The sequence below is a fragment of the Capricornis sumatraensis genome, chromosome 10 (genome assembly GCF_032405125.1).
Source record: "Capricornis sumatraensis isolate serow.1 chromosome 10, serow.2, whole genome shotgun sequence".
NCBI classification, from domain to species: domain Eukaryota; kingdom Metazoa; phylum Chordata; class Mammalia; order Artiodactyla; family Bovidae; genus Capricornis; species Capricornis sumatraensis.
In genome coordinates this window covers 58,103,688-58,117,732 of record NC_091078.1, presented here as the reverse complement: position 1 = coordinate 58,117,732, position 14,045 = coordinate 58,103,688, and the positions used below count along the sequence as shown (strand labels likewise).

The window sequence follows — 14,045 nt, the reverse complement described above, 5'->3', positions numbered from 1 at the left end:
GAGCTGTGGGTCAGGGGCAGTGAGGGGGGGACGTGCTTCTCATTCTTTCCCTACTGGCCTCTGGGGACTGTTAGCACACCTGTCACAAGACAGATAAGACAGCGAGGACAGAGGCCAGAGAAGGTGGGCCAGGGGCGTGGGGGGCAGTGCCTTGGCGGAAGCTGATGGGCACGAAGAGGGAGAAAGAAGGCGTGCACAGGAGATTCGTGCTGCACACAGTTGGGGACGGGAATCCGTGAGCAAGGGGTGAGGCTATCGCTGCAGGAAGGCCCTCAAGTCTCACTGCCTCCCCTCCTGGGGTGTCTGCTGGGAACAGAGGGCCACCACAGCCACTGAGAAAGCTTCACACTTCCTACCTAAAGTGTTTCAAGACCCCGATCCAGCACTGTTTGCGCCTCATTCACCGAGATCTGACTCTGGACCCCAGTTTCCTCATCTTTAATCAAGAGTGGTTGGGCCAGAAGATCCTAGAGGTCCCCCTAGCTCAGAAAACCCCTAGCTAGGATTCAGAATTGGGTTCTGCCTAACTGCGAGACAACTGGTGGACACTCACTCAGCCTTACTGCTTCTGCTGCAGCAAGAGCTGCCGGCCCCTGCTTGGCCTCCCTGGCCTGAGAAAGGAGAGCCAAGAGCTAAAGGCAGGACAGCCCCCCAGTGAAAGGGACAAGTGCGCCCTCTGGTGGTGAGAAAGGAAACGTGACTGATAACTAGTTCTCTCCATGAGAGTCACCAGTTTGTGTGCTCACTTAGTCGTGTCCATGTCCAAACCTTTGTGACTCCATGGACTGTAGCCCGCCAGGCTCCGCTGTCCATGGGATTCTCCAGGCAAGAATACTGGAGATCAAGCCCTCCTCCAGGGGATCTTCCCACCCCAGGGATCAAACCTAGGCCTCCCTCATTACAAGCGGATTCTTTACCGTCTGAGCCACCAGGGAAGCCCAGTCACCAGTGTAGGGACCTGCTTCTCCCTGGCTGGGATCCCTTAAAAATTAGAATTCCCCCAGGCCACTCACCTGGGAGTCTACCAGGGAAAAACTGATTTTGGCAAAAGCAGGCAAGGATGGGACAGGACAGGAACAGTTTTCCCACTGTGGGGTTGGGCACCCCTTAACTGGAAGACAGAGTTTCAAAGCCTGTAGTGCCCTGCTGGCTCCGTGACAACCCAGGTGATTCTGGGGGAGCAGGGACCCACCTGATGGATGGCTCTATAGGCCTTAAGTTCAAGACTAGTCACACAGCAACCATTCAGGTAGCAGGGTGAGACCCCGGGGAGGTCTGGAAAGGGGGAGGGGTGGCCTCTAAGCACACGCCACCTAGGGCTACTCTGCAACCAACCCCCATCTCACTGAAATCCCCCAACCCCATCCTCATCTCTGCCCCCTCTCTTCAGAAGGATGGCCAATGCCCAGATGCAGGTGGCTCCCACCCCAACCATCCCGATGGCAGCTACAGAGGACCTGCCCCTCCCTCCACCACCTGCCCTGGAGGACCTACCGCCGCCGCCACCCAAGGAGTCCTTCTCCAAGTTCCACCAGCAGCGGCAAGCCAGCGAGCTCCGCCGCCTCTACAAGCACATCCACCCCGAGCTCCGCAAGAATCTGGCTGAGGCCGTGGCCGAAGACTTGGCTGAGGTCCTGGGTTCCGAGGAGCCCACCGAGGGCGATGTCCAGTGCATGCGCTGGATCTTTGAGAACTGGCGGCTGGATGCCATTGGGGACCATGAGAAGCCAGCTGCCAAGGAGTCCGTGCCCGGTGGCAACGTCCAGGCCACCTCCCGCAAGTTTGAGGAAGGCTCCTTTGCTAACAGCGTAAACCAGGAGCCGGCCGGACCTCGGCCATCCGGAGGGGATGTGCGTGCAGCCCGCCAGCTGTTTGAGACGAAGCCGCTGGACGCGCTGACGGTTCGTGCTGAAGCACCAGAGGCTACAATGAGGGAGCCTGCAGCCAGCGGAGACGTCCAGGGTACCAGGATGCTCTTTGAGACACGGCCACTGGACCGCCTTGGCTCCCGCCCCTCCACCCAGGAGCAGAGCCCCTTGGAGCTGCGCTCAGAGATCCAGGAGCTGAAAGGCGATGTGAAGAAGACGGTGAAGCTGTTCCAAACAGAGCCACTGTGTGCCATCCAGGACTCAGAGGGCGCCATCCACGAGGTCAAGGCCGCCTACCGGGAGGAGATCCAAAGCAACGCAGTGAGGTCTGGCCGTTGGCTCTTCGAGACCAAGCCTCTGGACGCCATCAACCGGGACCCCAGCCAGGTGCGGGTGATCCGCGGGATCTCCCTGGAGGAGGCGGCCCGGCCTGATGTCAGCGCGACTCGCTGGATCTTTGAGACACAGCCCCTGGATGCCATCCGGGAGATCTTAGTGGATGAGCAGGACTTCCAGCCATCCCCGGACCTTATCCCTCCTGGTCCGGATGTTCAGCAGCAGCGGCGTCTGTTTGAGACCCGAGCATTAGACACTCTCAAGGGGGAAGGGGAAGACGGAGCAGAGGTCCCACCCAAAGAGGCGGTGGTCCCCGGGGACGTCCGCTCCACCCTGTGGCTATTTGAGACAAAGCCCCTGGACACCCTCAGAGACAATGTTCAAGTGGGTCACCTGCAGCGGGTGGGTCCCCAGGAGGGCAAGAGGTTCACAAATGAGCGTCTATCCAATGCTGACCCCTCAGCACCAACCCTCTCTCAGGGTGCCCCCGAGAGGGATGGGGTGAAGGGAGATGTGAAGACCTTCAAGAACCTTTTTGAGACCCTTCCCCTGGACAGTATCGGGCAGGGGGAAGCTCTGGCCCCTGGGAGCTTACACAGAGCAGAAGGAAGCAATTCCGCTGGGCAGTCCCAGGACACAGGGTCCCCAGTGTACGCCATGCAGGATGCCAAAGGTCACCTCCATGCCCTGACCTCCGTCAGCAGAGAACAGGTAGTCGGAGGTGACGTGCAGGGTTACAAGTGGATGTTTGAGACACAGCCCCTAGACCGACTAGGCCGAAGCCCCAGTACCGTCGATGTGGTGCGGGGCATCACCCGGCAGGAAGTGGTGGCTGGAGATGTGGGCACTGCCCGGTGGCTGTTTGAGACACAGCCCCTGGAGGTAATCCACCAACGGGAGCAGCAGGAACGACAGGAAGAAGAAGGAAAGCCTCAGGGAGGCCCTCAGCCCGAAGCACCCCACAAGGGTGACGTGAAGACCATCCGCTGGTTGTTCGAGACGTGCCCGATGAGTGAGCTGGCCGAGAGGCAAGGGTCGGAGGTCACAGACCCCACAAGCAAGGCACGGTCGTGCACCTGGATGTTCGCGCCCCAATCCCCGGACTGGCCAGAAGGCTCCAAGGAGCAGCACCTTGAGGTGAGCCAGGTCCAGGCTGGGGAAAGACAGACGGAGAGACACGTCTTTGAGACTGAGCCTCTGCAGGCCTCAGGCCACCCGTGTGGAAGGGGGCCTGTGCGGTACTGCAGCAGAGTGGACATCCCCTCCGGGCAGGTGTCTCGTCAGAAGGAGGTTTTCCAGGCTCTGGAGGCAGGCGAGAGAGAAGACCAGGGACCCAGGGAAATCCCTGAGCCCATTCCAGCGGGCTCAGTGCACAAGTTCACCTGGCTCTTTGAGAACTGCCCCATGGGCTCCCTGGCAGCTGAGAGCATCCGAGGGGGCAACTTCCAGGAAGAACAGCCCGTGGGTCCCTCGGGCAAGGGGGTGCCGGAGAGGCAAGAGACTGCAGCCGAGGGGACCCTGCGGACGCTGCAAGCCACGCCTGGTGTCCTGCACCATGGAGGCATCCTCATGGAGGCCCGAGGGCCAGGGGAGCTCTGCCTTGTCAGGTACGTGCTCCCAGGCCCAGGGCAGGGCAGCCCCCACGTTCGGAAGGAGGAGCTGGTGTCTGGGGAGCTTCCCAGGATCGTCCGCCAAGTGCTGCGCCGGGCAGACGTGGACCAGCAGGGGCTGCTGGTGCAGGAGGACCCCGCAGGCCAGCTTCACCTCAAGCCGCTGAAGCTGCCAGCACCAGGCAGCAGCGGGAGCATCGAAGACATGGACCCTGAGTTCCAGCAGTTGCTGGCTTGTGGCCTCGGGACCTCGGCGGGGAGGACAGGGCTGGTGATGCAGGAGACAGAGCAGGGCCTGGTGGCGTTGACCGCCTACTCCCTGCAACCCCGGCCAGCCAGCAGGGGCCCCGAACGGAGCAGTGTGCAGCTGCTGGCCGGCTGCATAAACAAAGGAGACCTGAGTGGCCTGCATAGTCTGCGGTGGGAGCCGCCGGCTGACTCAAGTCCAGTGCCGGCCAGTGAGGGGGCCCAGAAGCTGCCCCCGGCTGAGAGCATCATCCACATTCCCCCACTGGACCCTGGCGTGGGGATGGGGCATCTGAGAGGGCTGGGGTCCACCCCCTGTGCCCCACAGGCCACTGGAAAGGCAGTCTCTCTGGCTGGGGAAGAAAAGCAGGAAAGCAGGTGCACTGGGCAGAAAGGGATGACAGCTTTAGGAAAGTCAGAGGGAGCCATGACTATGCCCCCACGACCGAGGTTTCCAGACCTCCAGGTCACCATGCAGAGTCGAAGGACAGCAACAGCTGAAGCCCAAAGCCTGCAGCAGCAAGCTCGGAGCAAGCACAAGCCGGGCCCCATTCCTGGGGCCGCCTCTATGCCCACCCAGGATGGGCTTCTGCAAGCACCGGCCACAGGGGCTGCCCAGAGCAACAGCAGTCCTCTGGTGGGAGGCAACCCCAGGATCCCAGCAGCCCCCAGCAAGGTCAGTGGGGAACAGAAAGCACTGCCTGGAGGGCTGCCTGGGGGGTGGGAGACTATTCAGGATGGCATCTACACTGCTCATCCCGTCAGGACCTTTGACCTACCAGGTCAAAGGGATGTCCGGCCATCTGAGCAAGGACCCCTTCCACTCCTGGAAGGCCTGGGTCAGAGTCTCGGGCCCAGGCAAGAGGAGCCAGGGGCCCACACACAGAAGGCCTGGGCGCCTCCAGAGAAGGTGATGGCAGGACTCAGCCTGGGGGGCCTCCAAGCTGCAGAGACCACCCTGAAGGCTGCCCCTTTAGCCCACCACACTCAGGCCTCCGGGCCGCGGGCGGCAGGTGCCAGTCTCCACTCCCGTAATGCCTCTGTTCCTCCTCCTCCTCCTCTCCCAGCTGCTGTGACGGGACCGGACTTCCCAGCCCAACCCAGGCATGATGAGAATTCCATCCGGCAGGCCTCCAAGCCCACGCAGGACCCCCTTCTCCACTCCCACAGCAGCCCTGCTGGCCAGAAAAGCGCTGGGGAGTCACAGACAAAGACCCTGAAACCGGAGCCTCCCACACACCTGAGAGAGAAGCCCCAGTTGCCCCCCAAACCTGCACACCTAAGCCAGCTCCCCCTTCCTCGCTGGCTGTCCAAGCCCTCAGCCCTGGCTCACAGCGCCGCTGAGGAGGTGTGGCAAGGAAAATACAAACAAGGTGAGACTGCTACAGCCGACCACGACCCTCGGCCAAACAAGGTCTCCATTGCTGCAGACCAGGCCCGAGTATCTCTGCTCCAGGGTCCTGCTGGACAGAGCCAGCCCAGCCCCCAGCATGGCCCCAGCACTGTGGCCCCCAGCCAGGCAATGGGCAGCAACAACCACAGCCCTGACCCCCTCGGGCTCTCAGCTCTCAGCAGCCACCCCATCTCACTGCAGCGGGACCCTAGACTCCCAGGAGAGAAGGGCATGGACAGTTCCCAGCAAGGGGCCCCTGAGAGCCCTGAGATTCTGCAGGGAGGCCAGCAAGAGCTCCAGGGCCTCCTGAGCCAGGTGCAAGCTCTGGAGAAGGAGGCCGAAAGCACTGTGGACGTGCGGGCACTGCGGAGGCTCTTTGAGGCTGTGCCCCAGCTGCCAGGAGCCCCTCCCGCTCCCGCTACCCCCCACAAGCCTGAGGCCTCGGTGGAGCAGGCCTTTGGGGAGCTGACAAGGGTTAGCACGGAAGTGGCCCGGCTGAAGGAACAGACCCTGGCCAGGCTGCTGGACATCGAGGAGGCCGTGCACAAGGCGCTCAGCTCCATGTCTAGCCTCCAGCCTGGGACTAACACCAGGGGCCATTCCCAGGGACCCCCAAAGGAACACAGTGCCCACGAGGTCAGTCTCACAGACAGCGGGAGAGTCAGGCCCAACTGCTCAGGCCAGGAGGTCAAAAGTCAAACTCTAGTCAAGAGCCAAACTGAGGTTATGAGCCATACTGAGGTCCAGAGTCAAGCCAAGGACAGAAATCACTCAGAGGCCAGAAGCCAAGCAGCCCTGGCCACCCCTTCCACAAGGAAGCTGGAGACCTTGAGAGAAGACTCACACCTTCCCCAAGTGTTACCTCTCAGCAGAGAGTCACCCTTCTCCCCAACTTTTATCTCCATGGAGTCAGCCACAAGGGAGCTTCCGGAGGAGGCCAGCCCCAGGGGCAACCCTGAGATCTCTCTGAAGAGGGCACATTTCACCCAGGATGAATGCCAGACTCAGCCCCACCAGAAAGATATCCAGCACAAGGCTGGAAAGAAAGAGGCCCCCCAGCTCTCTGGACCGCCACCACCTGGCCATGCTGCAGCCAGCGCCCTGCCCACTAGGCAGAAGAGTGCTCTGGAGCTGCAGACGGCGCCGGGTGGCTCCCGGCACTACGGAGCCTCAGGAGCAGGGACTGAGAGGGTGGACCAGTGCAGGATCACAACACTCATGTCCCCCACCACGGTCACTGAGCCCGCCAAGCCACCCAGGGGCCCAGGCCCCCACCTCGGGCACCACACTTCCGCCTTGATGAGGCAGTTTCTGCACAGCCCAACTGAGCTCAGCACGGGCCTGGCAGAAGCTGACATGCTGCGTGTGCCCTGTGGCCACCCCACACCAGCTGCACAGTGAGCCCCTCCGTCTGCTACCACAGTCTTCCACCCATCTCTAGGGACCCGGGACGGAGGTGGGTGCTCACCTCCTGCACGCACGAGGAAACAACCAAAAAGAAAGGGCATGTTCTGATATCCAGGGGCAGTTTCCCTTTCATCAGTAGCATCCATGGGCCAGGTTCTTGCAAACGGCAGGAGGAGGGATGATAGGGAAGAAGCCTTCCGGAGTAGCCCAAGCCCAGCAACAGAATGGGGGCTTGTGGCTGCTTGTGGAGGATATAATGTGTACAGAAACACACGCTTCTCACACAGGTCTGGACCGCACGCCAACACAAGTGAGTCTGCATGCCACTGCCTGCGATTGAGAGACCCCCTGAGTGACCTTCCACTTTATCAGCCTTTATTTCTTTAATACGAATCAAATGTTCTCAGCCTTCTGCTCTTTAATTCCTACAGAAGACAGGGCCAGCCGGATTGGTCTCTGTTACATGTTGACTAGGGCCCCAGAAGGGCCCCGTCATCAGCATCTCCCTCATTCAGCGGGTCATCCTGGCAGCACAAAGTTCACACAAAGTCCACGATCACCAATGCCCCTAGAAGCCAAAGATTCTCTCCACCCCCACGGCCTCTCACTTTGTACCCCAAAGAGGAAGGATACAGTCTAATAAAGCAAAGTTTTATTCCCTTCTCTCCACGTCTGTCTGTACACAGAGTCTGGGCTCTCAGTCTAGGGGAAAAGAGGCCACATGTCTAGCTGCCCTGTTTCCCTGAAAGCAGCAGTGTTGGAAGGCTCTGAAAAGCCACCCCCTTCTTCTACCATCTCGGCTGGGAACCAGAGAGGCCCGCCCACCCCCACTCTCCTTACTCCCCACGCCCCCACACATACATAAACTGCTGGCCCCACACCTCTGGCTTCCCCACCTAGAGGTTCTTGGACATCTCCCTGGAGTGGAATCTGCCGAGGGTGGAAGAATGGCCCAGTCAGGCCCAGCAAGGAGGGAGGGCCACAAGCCAGGAGAACTCCAATGGCCAAGATTGCTGGGCCACTTCCTCCGGGTCAGACCAGGCACAATGTGCAGAGGTTCCTGGGAAGGGGTGGGTGCAGATCCCAGCCTGGAAAACCAGGATGATTTGGTAAAGGACCCTTTCCATACTTTCAAAAAGCACTGAGCAACTGCTGCTTGCCAGACCTGTTCTGGGCAGCATGGATCCAGAGGTAAGGTCTAATGGGATCATTAGACTCCAACACATTCAAGGAACTGACTCTCTAGAATGAGAAGGCAGGGAGACTATGAATAAATAGGAAATACCAGATAAGGAATAAGAGTGATGCACCTGACTAGGCCACTCTCCCACTGTGGGGTAGGAATTATAAAACATGTCATGTGACAGTGACAGGTGATTGCCTTAGAGAAAGTGGCCAAGGCAGATCTCCCCAAGGCGGGAAAGTTTTCAACTGAGACCTCAGTCACAAAAAGCCAGTTACCGGGCAATGGGCAGGAGTGGGGAGTGCCGGTTAGGTGGATGAGCACACACAAAAACCCAGAGGTGGGAGTGAGTATAATTTCTGCATTTCCTAAATACCCTTTGGTATGTTGTTCAGTTGCTCAGTTGTGTCCAGCTCTTTGTGACTCCATGGATTGCAGCATGCCAGGTTTTCCTGCCCTTCACTATCTCCCAGAGTTTGCTCAAATTCACGTCTGCTGACTCAGTGATGCCTTCTAACCACCTCATCCTCTGCCGTCCCCTTCTCCTCCTGCCTTCAGTCTTTCCCAAGATCAGGGTCTTTTCCAATGAGTCAGCTCTTCGCATCACGTGGCCAAAATACTGGAGTTTCAACTTCAGCCTCAGTCCTTCCAGTGAATATTCAGCGTAGATTTCCTCTAGAATTGACTGGTTTGATCTCCTTGCTGTCCAAGGGACTCTCAAGAGTCTTCTCCAACATCACAGTTCCAAAGCATCAATTTTTCGGCACTCAGCCTTCTTTATGGTCCAACTCTCACACCTGTACATGACTACTGGAAAAACCATAGCTTTGACTATACAGACCTTTATCGGCAAAGTGATATTCCTGCTTTTTAATACATTGTCCAGGTTTGTCACAGCTTTTTTTTCCAAGAGGGAAGTGTTTTTTTAATTTCGTGCCTGCAGTCACAGTCCGTAGCGATTTTGGAGCCCAAGAAAATAAAATCTGTCACTGCTTCCACTTTTCCCCCTTCTATATACCATGAAGTTATGGGACTAGATGCCATGATCTTAGTTTTTTGAATATTGAGTTTACCCTTCTGAACAGAAAGGGGCTTTATCAACAATTGTCCACCCCTACATACACACACACACACACACACATCCTGCCCTCAACAACGTTAGGTAGGAACTTTTCCACAGTTTGCTTTTCTTGAACAGGTAGGCTCTCATCTTACCACCAGCCCAGGGCTCAGTCCTCCAAGATTCATCATTGCCTGGCCCACTGACAGATGTTCCCCTGAGGCAGCAGAGCTCTGAGCTGGAAGCAGCCTGCCCCCTGGAAGACTGGTGTATGTGAGCAATTAAGACAGCAAATCTACCTACCTGGGCTGGCTACACATCTTACTATAACTCCCCTTTACCAGGTGTTTCCCTCCACTGCCCTCTGTTGGTCTCACTTGATTACAGGACCCAGAAGCTTAAGGCAAGCCTGCTCTCAGCGTTCTCATTTGTTAAGTGGGGATGATTATAGTGCCTACTATTGTGAAGATTAAGTGAATTAATATGCATAAAGTGCTTGGAGATAGGCCCAGCGTCTGGAACTCAAGGAAGTTCACTTTTCATATAATTAGTTTTAATCTATCTCTCTTTCTCACCTCCAGGTGGAGTCCCTGTCTTGTTCATCTCAGTATCCTTACTGCTTATCACGATTGCCTAGAAGGCACTGCACAGATGTCGAATAAATGCACCCGTGTGTGAAATGAAATGATTGAGCGAATTCACTGATTCAGCCAACTAGCATTTATTGAGCACCTACTTCATGCCAGATTCCTTCCAGGGAATACAGATGAGCATGACAGAATTTATCCCTGACCTTATGGGAAGATATATTACAAAACACAGAAGGTAATTTTAGAAGGGAGCAAAGGAAATAAAACAAGTAGCCCACAAGAAGGTTGGCAGTTACTTTAGCTTGGGTGGTTGGGGAAGGCATCTCTGAGGAAGTGACCTGAATGACAAGAGGAGCCAGCCCTAACAGCTAAAGGGGGCGGCCTATGGGGAAGAGACAGGAGAGGTTGGTGGGTAGGTGGTGAGCACACTGGTGGCAGCGCACACCAAGAAAAGCAGCAGCTATTCGTTGAGGCCTCGCCCAGGGCCCTGCACACCTCCCGTCACACCTGCCGCGGAGCTCGAAGCACCAACTCCCTTCCTGCCCGAGAGGAGATGCGGCTCTAAAGCTGAGCGTTGGTGCCCAGACCCCGCCCCGTGCCTGGAGGGGGCGTGTTCCCATCCCCTGTCTCCAAGGTGACGATGACATCACCAGGGCCGCTGGGTTCGGAACGTTTTGGGCGGCTGTAGCGGTTGCTGGGAAACACCCGGCAGGCAGGCGCGCAGCCAGGGGCAGGCTCCGCGCGGCAGACGCCGGACGCCAGTACGCGCCGTCCTGGCCGGCCCCAGCTCAGAGTCTCCCTCCCAGATTCCAGAAGGATGCGGGTTCCGGTCCTCACCCACGTTGCGGCCCCGCCCGGGACCTTCCTGCCGGCCGGGCGCCTCCTCCCTTCTCATTACTCTCACTCCCTCTGTTCCGAGTTTACCCAACAGTCCTCATCTTCACCGCTATCATCCTCAGGACACCATCCATCCCCCCCTTTACTGGACCACTGCCATAGCCTCCCAAGTGGTCTTCCCTTTGCCCTGTCTTTACAGACTGTCATCTACCTGGCACCTAAAGCCCTTATTAAGAATTTACCAGACCAAGTCACTCCTGCATAATACCCTCTGCAAGCTTTCAGCTCGCTCAGTCTGAAATCTAACTCTTCTCAGCAGCCTGTAAGACTAGAATGATTTGCCTCTCAAGCTTCCTCTCCAACTTCTTTGCCCCACTCTCCTCCTCACCACATCTCCCTAGTTACACTGGCCTTCCTGGGTTTCACAGAACACCAAGCTGATTCCTGCCTCAGGGCCTTTGCACCTGCTGTATCCTCTGCCCAGAAGTCTCTTCTCCCAGATCTTTAGTGGTTGGGCTCTTTCTCACTCACATTCCAGTTCAAATGTCTCTCCAAAAAGACCTTTCTTGATCTATACCTCCCTTGCCTCCCCCACTTATGCTGCCCCCTTCCCCATCTATAGAGGCCTTCCTCCAAGTTAACATGCTGAGTTAGTTTTGTTTTCCTGAGGACCTATTACAATATAACATTATCTTTGTTCACATATTTGCTTGTTTAATGTCAGTGTTCTGGATACTATTCCTGCATAGCAAACCACCCCAAGTTTAGTGGTCTAAAAAACCATTTTATGATGCTCATGAATTCTGTGGGTCAGCAATTTGGATAGAACACACTGGACATGGCTTGTCTCTCTGCTATGATGTGTGGGGCCTCAACTTAGCCTCAGTCTAAGGCTGGGGGTAATTGGACAGTTAGGGTCTGAAAACTCTCACTCAAATGCCTGGCAATTGATGCTGGCTACTGGCTGGGACCTTAGCTGGGATGTCAGACAAACCACATATGCATGGCCTCTCCATGTGGCCTGGGCCTCCTCAAAGTATGGCATTCTCAGAGTGGCTGGATTTCTTGCATTTTATTTCAAGTTTCCAAAGGCATGTGTCCCAACTAACAAGGTAGAAGTTGCATCACCTTTTATGATCTGGCCACAGAAGTCACACAAAATCACTTGGGCTGCATTCTGTTGGTTACAAATGAGTCACAAGCCTGCGTAGACTGAATACCTTTTGATGAGGAAGAGGTAACGTTCTATGTGATCGTCCTTGGAAAGTGCCATCTCCACAGCCAAGTCTTCCTCCACTGGAATCTCATCTCCATGCCAACCACTTCTTCTTTGCTTATTTCTGTATCTCCAGTATCTAGAATGGTACAAAAGCACATAGTAGGAGCTCAATCCATGGTTTATGGTGAATAAATGAAGACTTGTCTTTCAATGAGTCATTTGAGCCCAGTTCTTCTCCCTTGCAGTTCCTTTCCCGCCCTTGATTTTGGTCTGGCCTGCTCTGGAGGAAGCCCAGTGTTTGCATTGGAAGGTGGGAGTCAAGCATAGTTTTTGGTTTGTTTTTTTGTTTTCTGGCAGGGAGTGGAGGGTGGGGGAGAAAGGGCAGTTATTGGGGACTGAGAAACATGTAGCCAAATGAGATTCTGGAACAGTGATCTACTGTAGGGGTGTTGAAAACCCAGTCTGTTTTTTCTCATTCTGAACTCTGGAAATGCCCAGGTGAGGGCTGTGGTTTTGTCCTCTGGCCCATGGGGAGCAGGAAAACAGCCCAATGGGAATGGAGCTTTGGAGAGGTGCCTTGGGCAAGAGAGAGAGGGATGGAATAGCTAGTAGGAACCACCACAGAGATCTGGGCAAGAGGTGGCCCTGAAGCCCCCTGAACATCTATTAAGGTAGGCAAACTCTCCCTGCTTTGTGACTGGTGAAGGACCTTTCATTTGATCTTTCCAAAGTCCTGGAACCAGTGCAGTTTCTCCTCTTGCTTTCTCCTTTCCAGGAGGGATGACCCAAAGAAGTCAGCCCAGGCTTCTCCAGCCCCCTCACATCAATCTGTGGCTTCCCCTTCCCCTCCCTTCCATCTCAAATGTGGCGCAGCAAATTTGGATGTCATTAAGGCAATAGCCAGCCCACCTCCAGTCCCATCCCAGGGTCAACCCTCCAGTCAGGCCCAGCAGTGGCTCCTCACCACCTCCACCATAAAATCCACACTCCTCAGGTCATTCAAGGCCCTTCTTGTGCAGCTGCCACCTGTGTTCATAGCCTCTCTCATTCCCCCAAGAGAATCAGACCTTCCAGGTCCTTTAATGTTCCATCCAGGCTTTGTCATGCTCCCCAGCCTTTGTCCAGGGCCAGCTTACCCACTGGGCACAGCAGGCATGGATGGGGCCTCAGGCCCACAGTACTTGAGGGGTACATGAAAATATTCTAACCTCTTTCAAAAGAAGAAGGAAAAAAACAACTTTGAAGTTATAGAGAACAGTTTAATATATAACATTAGTATCTTCATCTTTAACCACCACAGTTGTAAGATATATTCTAAAAAAAAAAATTTTTTTTTTTAAATGGAAGCAGCAGCCCCCTCATTTCGCCCTCCTGTCATTTCTGGATAGCTCTGTATTGAAGACTCAGCTCTGAGGCAACCCCTTCAAGGAAACAAAAGCCATGGAGGTTGTCCTTCTCCGACCTCTCAACCTTATGCAGTTTTGTAGCTTGGAAAACGCCACTGTAAACTTTCGATTTGTTGCGTTCCCCGTACCCCGCCCCCACTGGTACCTGCCAGTCAGTGACACACACATAATTTTTTCCCCCATGAGAAAAACCCGCTCCCCACCTGTGGCAGAGCTGCCAAGTAAGACGGTGACCTAACTTCGGAGGAAAACTGGCAGAGGCTCAGCTTGGGGCCCCGGGTCCCAAACCTGCAGCGACAGGCGCCGGGATCCACGTCCCGTGGGAGGCGCGCGCGACCATCTGAGGGGGCGGGGGAGGGAGAGGCAGGGGGCGGGGCCTCAGGTCTCGCGGCGGCAGCCGGGCGGCGCGCCGCTGCCAGCCCCACCCACCCCCGACCGGAAGGAGGAAGAGGCCTCTGCGCGGCTCCCTCCCTCCTGCCCCAGAAGCTCCGGCGGCCCTCCCCGGACGCACCCCCTTCCTCCTCCCTCGTTAGTTTTCTAACGAAACAGTGCTGCTGAGAATTCCCAGAAGGTCCCGGATGTGAAGTCACCGGCGTGAGGTCACCGAGCCTGGTTCCAGGAATCTGAATATTGTGGGGGAGGAAGGAAAGCGCCGAAAACAGAGGAGCCAGGGGAGTGAGTGGAGCCGTGGGTGTTGTCGGCAGGGCCGCCTGGCTCCGCTGAGTCCCGCTCTTGCCTCCAGCTGGGTCTTCTGACCCCAGGCGATGTTCCAAGGAAAAAGATGCTTCACTTCTCCCGCAGTAAAGAAATGCCAACTGAAACCAGTATACTGATCCAAAAGGAGTATTTATCCACTGTTGGGGGTGGGGGGCGGGGGTGGAAGGATGGGA

The 14,045-nt window shown here is 56.3% G+C and overlaps 1 protein-coding gene across 1 annotated transcript; it reads left to right on the top strand.

Moving 5' to 3' along the window:
- Positions 1 to 1,394: 1,394 nt before the first annotated feature.
- On the top strand, positions 1,395 to 6,854 carry XIRP1 (xin actin binding repeat containing 1). The gene has a single exon (XM_068983073.1). It carries the CDS (start codon positions 1,395 to 1,397, stop codon positions 6,852 to 6,854), a length of 5,460 nt encoding a protein of 1,819 aa, XP_068839174.1.
- The last annotated feature ends 7,191 nt before the right edge of the window (positions 6,855 to 14,045 follow it).

Coding starts and splice junctions, on each gene's coding strand:
- XIRP1 (XM_068983073.1), top strand. CDS start 1,395: ATGGCCAATGCCCAGATGCAGGTGGCTCCCACCCCAACCATCCCGATG.